Raw genomic sequence first — 11,037 nt, 5'->3', positions numbered from 1 at the left:
CTGGGATGCTGATGTTATCCACGTGTGGAGGGAGGCAAGGACCAGGGTGGCTAATTACTCCCTCCATCTCTAAGAAATGCAGCTGGCATGCAGGAGCTAGGTCCCCTTTCTCTTTTCTGCTGTTGGTTTCTCCAGCTGGCGGCTTCCGTCACGAGACGGGGGTTGCAAGTTCATTCTGACACAGGCTGAGGAGGGCGTGGACGGCAGCTTTGCAGCACAGCATGGAGTTTACTGTGCTGACTTAGAGCAGACGCCGTTTGCTGGCTAGATTTGTCTCTTAGACCAGGGAGAGGGGTCCCAAAAGTTTGTTCACAGCTCCAAGTTGTGCCAGTCCCACCCACCACCAACAGAGCCGCCCCCCCCCGCCACAGGAATCCTGTGCAGCCTTGGGGGCCTGCGTGGGCTTCTGGAGGAGTCCTGGCACTTTTGGGAAGGCAGGCGCCTGTGAGATGGTCTATTCTGGGGGCCGCAAACTTTCTTTTGCACGGAAACTTTCTGCAAAGGCAATCTTAGGCGGGTCCAATAAGCAAAAGTGAGCAGATCAAAATGAGCTCTTCTTGCGGGTGGGGGACCTGGACGCATTCCAGGGAAGACCTGGAGGCGCTGGGGCCTCCCAGTCAGCAGACTGCACCTGTGCACGCTGGGCATTTAGAAAGGGGTGTGTGTGTGTGTGTTGGGGCGGGGGGCGCTGCTTTCTCCCTCTGATCCCCTCCGGGATGGCAATGCTGGCTCCGACTGCAGCCCGCCCAAGGCCACGGCATTAGGCCCCAGACTGGGCTCAGCGCTCTGGGTTGCCTGCGAGCAGCAGCCCTGGCGCGCCCGCCACTCCCGGGGCTGGTGCCGGCACGTCCGCGTGCGCGCCCGCGCGCTCCAGCCCGGATCCCCGCGTCGGGTGAGTTCTCTGGCAGACGCGCCGGCCAGGGTGTCGAGAGGGACACCATTGCCAGGTCCGAGGACCTGGCCTTCTAGGGGACCCCGGGGATTAGAGTGGCAGGACCGGGGTGGCCTCCGGCCCCACCTGAGGCCTCGGTCACCCGGCAGGAGCAGGGACGCAGGGGCGTCAGGTCCAGGGCCAGGGGTGCGGGTGGGGGAGGCTGGGCACAGCCCGGACCCCAACCCGGTCCCCGACCCTGACCCCGACGCCGCCCAGGCTGAGGCCGGGAGCCAGAGTCCCCAGACACCTGCAGTCCTCACCCTTCTGCTTCTGTTCCAACCACCAGGGTGCCCCCCTCCCCCCCAGATTAGGGACCCGGAATTTGGGAAACAGCATTCTCAAGGCGCTCCTTACCCACGGGGAGGGAAAGATCTCGGTCCAGAACCGTCGCAGTGGTTTCCGCAAGGTCCCCCACCTTCAGGCAGGACGCTGCGCCCCCATTTCCAGGACTGGTCCTTGGACACCGGGAGGCACCAAGGAGGGCCTGGCCAGGTGAGCGGCGTGGAGGCGGCTGTAGGACACGCTCCTGGGGCAGAGGGCCCAGAAAGGGCCTCGTTTGGGGAGGAGCCTGCAGCAGCCCTCCCGAGGGGTCGCCTTCAACCGCCCAGTCCGGCCCCCCTCCCTGCCACTTTCCCTGCGGGAAGATCACTCCCGTCCCTGAGGCTCGAGCGCTCCGAGACCCGGAGGCCCAGGCGGGCGGCGTGGCCCCTCCTCCCGGGGCCGTTCTTCCCAGGAGACACGCCTCCCCCCCCCCCCCCCCCCCCGGGAACCCCGGAGGCTGGAAGGCAGCTCCCTGGAATTTCGGCGCCCTCTGGGCAGGTGGAGGCCGTGCCGCAGTCTCCTCACCCGCACTTCCCAGTCGGCTGAGCCTAACCCGGTGCAGGGCTGGAGGCTGCGCGCCGGAGTGCTGGGCGCTTGCGGCGGGCGCTGGCTTCCCCGCGCCGACGACGCGCAGCGGCCGGGCTGCGCAGAGGTGGGAAGCGCCAAGCGTGTGCCCAAGGAACGTGGCGCCTCCTCCAAGCCCGAGCCGGCCTCATCGGCTCTTTTCCCTCAGCTCCATTCCCCAGAGGGGGAAACTGAGGCAGAGACCGGTTGTTGTCCTCAGTCCTCCTGTATCTGTTCCTTTCAGGAGCCAGGACCTAGACAGCGCTGGGGGGCCCTCCCCACACCCCCAACCCCGGAGTGGCAGAGGCGGCGGAAGCACAGAGCACAGGGTCCACATCTGGGCGCACAGCCTTCCAGCACTGAGCGCGCGCCTGGGCGCCGAGCCAGTGTCCCTGCCTACCCTGGGGGATGACACGCCTGCCTTTCAGGTCCTCGTAGGATTCCAGAACACCCGCGCCCGGGACCCGGGGCGCTCAGCTGAATCGCTTCCAGCAGCTTGCCAGGGTCACCGCTCCAAACGCCGACATTACCCTCCTGTCCAGCAGCGGCCTCCCCAGCGGTCCAGGTGCAGGAGCCTCAGGCCCTGCCCAGGACTTTCCCGGTCCGGGGAGGGCGGCGGCGGCGGGGCGGGGCTGCGTAGAGGCCCGAAGGCCGACAGGACAGCAGGAGCACGGCCGGCGCTGCCGACACAGCCACAACCGGGCCACACGGTTAAGAGCGCACGGTGCGGGAGCAGGCTCCTGTTGCTAGAACCGTCTAATTTTCAAGAGCAAGTGGAGCACACTCCAGATTCCTCTGGGTCAATCGTGATAGGGCCCAGCAGCTGGAATTAGAGCTCACGCCGCACCGCTGTCAGTTTTCTCCGGAAAGCGAACTCTTTTCTCCCAGAAGGGCTCTCGAGTGCACACCTAGCCTCTCAGTGTACACGCCCCACTTAACCAAGGTAAGATACAACGTTTAAAGTACTTTTTGCTGTTTAAACTGTAATGCCACGCTTTTGGGGTTTTTTTTGGTGAGGAAGATTGTCCCTGAGCTAACATCTGTGACCATCTTCCTCTATTTTGTATCTGGGACGCCCCCACTGCATGGCTTGATGAGCCGTGCGTAGGTCTGCGCCCAGAATAGGAGCCCGCAAACCCTGGGCCACTGAAGCGCAGTGCGCAAACTTAACCGCTGTGCTGGGGGACAGGCCCTGTCATGCCATGTTTTAAGTTAATATATATTTGTGTAAAGGAAAAAACCTGTACATTATAACTTCAAAATGGAAACAATTACAAAATTATCATAGCTGATAGTTTAAAAGCACTCTACAAATCTAGAGAAAATACTGCATTTTTACTTAGTTGAAAAGCAAAATAGCCTTGTTGGCTGGTAAAAATATACCTTCTTCGAAGGGGGAAGAATCACAGGGAGACCAGAAAGACGAAGCCTCCCCTGGGCACTGTCAGAGCCTTTATGGAGCATCCTGACTTTACTCCACACGAAAGAATTGGTCAATAATTTCCTCTAATTTGTATGTAGCTTAAAATCTTTTAGCTTCTTCAGCAGTGAACCCACGTTGACAATACCTCCCTCTGGGCAGCTCCCCTTGCTGCCCCTTCTCAGCAGATCTCAGCCTCCCACGGGGCTGAGCCCCCTGCCGGCTTAGGAAAGTAAGTGTAGCTTACAAATGGCTTTTACTTATAATCTTGAAATAAAAGTAACAAAACACTTAGTGATGTTTTTATTATATTAACATTCTCAGGGTGAGTTAACCCCTGAGCCCTAAGCAACAATATATTCCTGAGAGATTTTATAATTCTGGTGCCTGAAATAAAGACAAATAGAAAAGTGTGTTAAAACATGAGAAAGTTGCAAATTTTCATTAAAAGTATTTACATTTGTATTCTAATACCACATTTATAGACACAACTTTTAAATTAATAGAATATTTTGAAATATGAAAATAGAAATATTGTTAAATAGCCACAACATATTCATGAATGAAAATTCAATTTTAATTACTGTTCCAAATTTAGATATTTATTTATGAATGGCCAAGGGATCTTACAGTTCCTTTTTAATTTTTTATCCTCTATTCTTGGTTCCTTCATAGTACATAACTCTGTAAAGCTTTTAATAGCCACTAATCACTGCCAGGAGTCATTTCAACATAAATGCATGATTTCTCTGTGACAAGACTAACCTGTTTTCAATGCACCCAATTTTGTCTGTCAATCACTAAAAATTAAATATTTTTATAAATATTTTGTTACAATATATAGAAAACATGACATATGTATTTCTTAAGTTTTAATTGGAGAGAGAGAATAATTTCCCGGTTGACTTTCCCCGTTTGTTTTATTTGAAGAAGCGTTTTATCTGTGCTTCAAACGTGGCCAGACGACAGGAGCCAGCAGCTTTGCGAAACCAGGAAGGATCATTTTACAGTTAACCCGGCATCTGTACTCTGCTTTTCTAGGAAAGCTTCACCTTATTCCTCCTCCACACTTACTTTTTAATAGAGCATCTTTTTGAAGGTAATTCTCTTGATCAGTCTCACTCTGGCTGTATTTTGAGTTAACCATATGAGAAGGTATTAGTTTACCAAGAATGCAGATTGATTAGTGCATACTCATGGTCACTAGCTGTTAGTTTTCTAAAATAGATTTTGTTGTTTGACAAGGTTCGGCATTAAAAATATTTATACACTAACAGGGTAGTACCAATCTCATCAATCCATGCATTTCCAGCTGGCGTGTGGAAAGCCTGCCCGTGCAGCGCTCAGGAGGAAGGCGCGCCGGGCACGTGGCGGGATGGGGAGGCCAACTTCCTTGGTCTCCAGTTGCCTTGGCCTCAGGGGTTTGTTTCCGAGCAGACTTCAGACAAATGCCGGCTTTCCCCCCCACTGCCAGACATGAAGCAAGGTGGACCACTTCCCCGGGGCACGAGGGCTGGGCAGGAGACTGGGTTTTGAGGTTTGGTTTCATCATTTTAAGCGACGTTTTGGTGTTTTAAGTATCATATGAAGTGTCTGGGAAAGTGGACTCACAGTTGATTACAATGTGGATTTGAGGGGGACAGGGGGACAGCCCGAGCCTGGCGGTCTGAGTCTGCGGTTCTGTGTTGAAGGCCCCCTTGTGAATGTTAAACAAAGTAGAAGTGACCACGTGCTGGAGTCAGGACAATGCACCGCCCCGAGGGTTTCAGAAGGGGCTGTTCTGAGCGACGACACCGGTGGCTGGGTAGCCCAGGATAACCGGTGGGAAGTCATTTCATCATTGTTTTTAGCACTTCGCACGTGTAAAGACTGTGAAGGCCCCTGAGGAAAAGCATGACGTGACCCACACCAGTGTGACCTCAGTTCCCCTGGGACTGACTGTGGGGTGGGGATGGGGGCTGGGGGGGGGTCTGCCACGAGGGCAAGTCTGCCAGAGACAGAGCACTGTGCACGGAGCACCTAGCAGGGTGAGTGCTGACGGGCACCAAGTCTCAGGAACGCGTGTTTTTTACCTTTATTTTTTGCTCTAGTGGAAACACAGTTGTGTGGGTACTGACCGCCCTCCTGCCCTGCGAGGAGGGGCAGTGAGCAGATGGCCGAGCAGACAGTGCCTGCGGGAGGAGAAGGCACAGGGAGATCCTCGAGCATGCCGCGTCTCTCAATCGTGTCACTGCTTAGCAGCGAGCAGAGCCCTGCGGACCTTGCACCCCGTGGGAGACCAAACGCGGAGGTCACAGTGAAGCTCCGGGGGTCGCTCCAGGCGGTTGTGCACACAGGACGCTGGGCTCGCACTGTGCCCTTCACACACGGACCCGCCCGGCCACTGCGCTCAGTGAGCTCCCGGCCAGGAGGCGGACCCTCTCTGAACAGAACGACTCCTCCTCTGTTGACTCTGCGCCTGAGAAGGCAGAGGCCTGGCAGCTTGAAACGACAGCGAGACCAGCTCCTAACTGGGCTGCAGGGCTTTGGTCAGTTCCACACACGGTGCCGACAAGGAAGGACGAGCACGGCCAGGAGCTGAGGGACGGCAGGGGTGGGCACGGGGGCGCCACATCCAAAGGTGGTTTTAGGAGAAATGGTTCACAGTCAGGAAACTCGCTCTGTCTCTCATGGAGACAAAGGAGACGGACGGAGTGCTGTCATCGCTTTGTGTATGTCCTGCCAGAGCCCTTACTCAGGCCTCCCTTTGGGGTTGGGATCTTGCTTCCGGCCTTTGGTCCTGAGGTCCCTGATTTGGTCACAGCTGGGCTTTTACCTGCAGCGTACGCACAGACACACAGAGCACAGGCACGGAGTTAGAAGGGGACTAACACACGAGTCAGAGGGCAAGACCTCGGCAACAGGATGTGTGGCCAGGCGTCATCAGACACGGGGGGAGGAACAGGACACGAGGGCTGTGACACTCGTCACCTGTCTAGGGGTCGGCCTGAGCGTGCGGGGGTCTCAGGCCACAGGTGGCTGGGCTGAGCCGGGGAGTGTGAGAAGTAGCCGTGCCGGCCACTGAGGCGGCGGCACGTGTGATGGCAGGGAGGAAGGCCGGGGAGCTCGGAGGAGCGCCTGACACAGGGTCAGAAGAAAGAGTGGAGCCATTCACCTAACTGTTGGCTTCATGAGATCAGCTCCAGAAACAAGGAAAAGGAGCTCCCTCTGCCATGCCGGGGGGCAGGCCCTCCCGATCCCCGTCTACAGGAGGCAGTGGCGGAGGGCGGCCTGTGCTAGGCCCACCCAGTCCTTAGCACCGGCACAGACGAGTGCAGACACATGGGCTGCTGCCCTCGTGTTTCTTACAAACCCTAAACTCAAGCTCTGTATCCGGAAGGCTTCTGGTCAGGAATAATTTCCTAATGAAACGGTCATATTTCCCTGTAAGGGCTCTAAGGCTGACGTAAACTAGCCAGGGTGACGTTTGCAAGCCAGGTGGGAGCGTCGTGTCTGGGCCGTGATTCAGCTTCAGGTCTGTAGACCCTCTGGAGTTGGGGTGCAGGAAGACACCAGGAACCAGGCTGTGCCCCTCACAACGCCCAGTGAGTCTGGTTGGTTAACTCAAGGAATGCCGCCCACAGAGCCTTGGGGAAGAGCAGAACCAGGATGAAGGGGCCTGCGACAAGAGTTTGGTGCCAGCGAGAAGAATTCTGGTTACACGATTAACCTGCTCGTTAATTAAGGAACCAGAGATAGAACAGAAAGACGCTGGTGGGGCGCTCCTGACTGGGTGAGGATGGCGGGCTGGGAGCCGAGGGCACGGCTCTGACACGGGGCCTGGTCCTCACCCAGTGGCAGAGTCGGAGCCGTGTGCAGCACGTGTGTCTTGCGCAGGTTCATTGTGCAGCCGGCGGGGCCCATGAGGTGAGCTTTCCATGCCTGAAAGGAGAAAGGAGGCACGCAGTGTGTCAGTCAGGCAACCGAGAGGGACTTGGTGGCTCTTGCAGCATCTGAGACAACCTCCCATCAAAGACGAAACCAGAGGCAGCTACAGCTGCAGGAGGAGCGGCTCCTGAGCTCTCCGCACGCGTCCACGACGACCGCCTCCCAGCTGCTGATGAGCGCTGTGTGCAGAGCAAGCTCCGGAAGCCCCCGCGGCTGACTCAGTGACCACACGTGTCCCGTGCCCCCTGTGGACAGGGCACCCCGGCTGAGCCCTGAGCACAACAGCTCAGACTGCCATCACATAGGAGCGTGCAAATGTGCAATCCAGTTTAGGGAGTACATGGGGCAGGGGACTTTGGGTAGCTTCTAGGAGCTGAGAGTGGCCCCAGGTTGACAGCCAGCAAGAAAACAGGGATCTTGGTCCTCTAATGACAAAGAAAAGAATTCTGCCAGCAACAGAATGAGCTTGAAGGCGGATCCCTCCCTAGTGGAGCCCATGGAGGAGAAGGCAGCCCACCGACAGCGTGACTGCAGCCTGTGGCACCCTGAGCAGAGGGCCCAGCTGAGTCGTGCGCAGACTCCCGAGTGGAGGCTGCAGAAACTGAGAGATAATAAACGGGGGTTCAAGCTGCTAAATGTGTGGTGATGTGTTATGCAACACGGGTGACTCAAATATGTAGAAGGCAGAGGAAAGGCAGAACAAGCCTGGTGACTGCCGCATAGCTGTTTACCGTGGGCACGAGGCTGTCACTTCAAATCAGGTGTTGGGGGACACGAAGGCAAGGAGGAAAAGGAGGCCACCAGCTAATGTTTGCATTGCTCAGAGTAGGGAACCAACAGAGAGTAACCACACAGAAAGATGGGCAGCATGTGACAGTGTCAGTGTAAAGGTGGCAATCAGAACAAAACACAAAGGCTCTTCAATTCTAAAAATAAACAAGGAGAGAGAGAATGTGGGTGTGCATGTGAGAGTTGCTTTTATTAAAAAAAGAGGATAAACCATAAAAAAAATTTGTTCTGTAAGAGGACGGAAAGGCGAGCAGAGGCAGAGCCAGCAGCTTCTGTCTGGTCTTCTCTGAATATGCCTCACTGTATAGATTTTGCAACCATGCAAGTATTTTATATACTTATACAACTTAATTTTTAAAAATCCCCAAAGTTGCATATGAATATGAAAATGAAACTATTGAATGTAAACGAATTTCCAGTTGGTGGCATAACCAGGTGGAATGATTCCGAGTGCCGGTGCACAGAGCCGTCGACCCGCCTCACCAGTGAGCACACGTAAAGACAGGCAGAGCGGGGAGAGGACTTCCAGCAGTCGTCTCATGCCCGTAGTGCTGGCGCTGCTGCTCTGAGATGGTCTGTGTGTAAAGAGGGGCAAGGCCAGTGCATAATTTGCGATATTCTAATTCTAACATCTCCAGGGGCTTTGAGAACTGGATTCTTGAGAGGGAAGGAAGGAGATGTGAGACAGAAGAGGTTGAAGAAAACCCTGACCACTCAGGCTCTGAATCGGAAATGTCAACTGAACTGAAGATGTCTCTGTCTTGACACTCCCTGGTTCTGTCCACTGAGAGGCCAGCAACATGACCGGCCCAGGAGCAATGAGCATCTGAGGCAGCCGGTGCTGGTCTTGAAATACCGATTTCCTCTAAAAGGAACCAGGCCTCTCTGAAGAAATGGCTGCTCTCAGGTCTGTGGCACCGTGTTCACCAGATGGCCAGGAAGGTCGACACCCATTAGGGTCCCATCCATAACATGAGGAGCCCATGTGACAAGGCTACCCCGGCTGGAGGAGACGGTGCACGCATCACTGAGGGTGGTGACTGCAATGACTGGAGCACATCCAATAGCTTAACCCCATGAGTTCACAATGATACTAAAGCCAAAACAAAACAAATAAGCTACTGCTAGAACACCGTGGTGACCCAGCTTGTTAGTTAGAAAACCAGTCAACAATGGAAGAGAATTAAACATTTATCTTGCCTTTCCAGGACAAAGTCTAGCCCAGGCAGACTGAAGGGCAGAGGAGGGAAAGTTTCTGCTTAAAGAAACGTGCAAGCTAATGAGTGGAGAAGGAGGCAGAAGTGGGACATGTAGATTTTGTGGAGTCCCTAATGAGCTCGTGGATCTGGCCTGGAGAGTCAACAGCTGCTGACATCACACACGCCATGAGCCTCCGCATGAGAGCCCACCACCAACCATGAAGCAGCCACAGGAAGAGAAAGGCGTAAAGAGTCACACCTGTATCTGATCAGGCTCTAGTCAACCTCCAATTCACAGGAGATACAGAGGACAGAGACTCGTGTTAAACGACACCATGTGGGGTCCAATGAGCCAGTCCACATGATGGAAAACCCTACAGGACAAATGGCCGCCTCATCAAATGGTAAGAAAAGCAAGCATGAGAAGGAAGTTATTTAAAAACATACCAACCCATCTCAACGAGTGGGCGTGTGGGCCTTCTCTGGGTCCTGATGAACAAAGCCTCTGTGGCTACCTGGAGAAGGCCTTATGTCTAGAGCCCTGTGGTGGGACGTTTAGAGAGGAAGCCACCTGCTGTCTTGGTGTGCTTCAACACAACGTGAGAGGGGAGCAGGCAGGTGGGGGTGGGGCTGCAACAAGGAGCTATGAGCGAGTTATTCAGGGGCATGGGGCCGACAGGGCACCTGCGGTTCCTCTGCTTTCTCGTGTCCTTTATTACGGAGCTGACATTTTCTAAGAGAGAGGATGAGCCTTGGACAACTGGATGGATGAAAGGGCTGGGAGCAGCTGGGGGAAGCCTGTACCTGCTGTTTCATAGGTTGGTTTTCTGTGGTCAAGAGGAAGCTGCAGGGCATTGCTGGGTCTGGGCCATCTTGCTGGCACCGCATCCCAGGGGGCTGGCACAAGGAGAGCCCAGCAGCAGGATGCTGCGGCTGGACTGCAGGTGGCAGTGGCTAAAGGGGATGACGCAGAAGTGGCTGAGCCAGAGGCAGGTCTCCAAAACTGGGCCCTGGGCGGGCCCCACAGGGGCTCAGCATGGCTGTCTGGCACAGAGAGGGCATCACCTGCCATCGTGTTAGCCAGAATGACCAATATGGAGTCTCTGACTCCCTGTGGTCCCTCCTCCTTGTCCCCAGCTCCAGAGGAGCAGGGCACATGGGGAAGGAGAGGGTGGGAATGGAAGACCTTGCCTACTTTCACCCAAGCCACTGAGTTGCAAGCTAACTTATACTGGGGAAGGGAGGAGAGCCTGGATCAGATGTAAAGCAGAATTTCCAAACTGGACTGGGCTCAGTTTTATTATTCAAAAGGGACCAGCGTGTTACAGAATCTGGCTAAGATGCCATTTAGGGCCCCAAATATAGATGAAAGCAATGACCAGGAAAAAATAAAACCATTTCCTGCTCATGTTCCAAAGAGCTGAGACTCCTCAAAGAGACATTTACAGATGTTACGGCAAGAGATGGCGTGACTATGTCGGTAAATGGAAGAACTGTCTGCCAGAGCTAAAGCAGGACCAGCCTGCTCCCTGCAGGCTCAGAATGTTTCCATGTCGTGGTCCAGCACTGACAACGACTTCATCAGCATCACCTAGAAGTGGGCTAGTTACCCCCGTGTTAGGTCACATCCCCGCGTCAGGCCCCTCACCTCTTCTCCAGGTGTGAAGTTCTCATGGCACAAAGGACACCGGTTTGCCAGCTTTTCTGATTTGGCAGCTGAAATGATTTCAATAAAACAAGATTTAGTTACTTCTGTGAAACTTGAACTAATGGCAGAAAAACAGGACGTATCACCCGACGGCCCAGCGGACACTTTGTCTGACACCCCTCCAGCTGGGCCTTGCCCAGGGAGCACACTGGTGACACAGGGCGTGAGGGCTCTT

At 54.7% G+C, this 11,037-nt stretch overlaps 1 protein-coding gene across 3 annotated transcripts in view; it reads right to left on the bottom strand.

Moving 5' to 3' along the window:
• Positions 1-5,298: 5,298 nt before the first annotated feature.
• CEP104 (centrosomal protein 104) overlaps positions 5,299-11,037 on the bottom strand; it is a 39,542-nt gene continuing 33,803 nt past the window's right edge. For 2 of the 3 annotated variants that reach the window (XM_070604493.1, XM_070604515.1), the window contains 3 exons: positions 10,803-10,870; positions 7,070-7,160; positions 5,299-6,054 (listed from right to left, as the gene is read on the bottom strand). In XM_070604493.1, the coding sequence (XP_070460594.1) occupies positions 5,939-6,054; positions 7,070-7,160; positions 10,803-10,870 (275 nt within the window). In that variant the 3' untranslated portion in view covers positions 5,299-5,938. Of the gene's footprint in view, positions 6,055-7,069; positions 7,161-8,118; positions 8,531-10,802; positions 10,871-11,037 lie in introns of those variants that run through there. The other variant, XM_070604504.1, reaches the window with a different exon arrangement.

Source organism: Equus przewalskii, chromosome 2, assembly GCF_037783145.1.
Source record: "Equus przewalskii isolate Varuska chromosome 2, EquPr2, whole genome shotgun sequence".
Classification (NCBI taxonomy): Eukaryota; Metazoa; Chordata; class Mammalia; order Perissodactyla; family Equidae; genus Equus; species Equus przewalskii.
The sequence above is the reverse complement of the archived record's forward strand: the minus strand, read 5'-3'. Positions and strand labels throughout refer to the sequence as shown.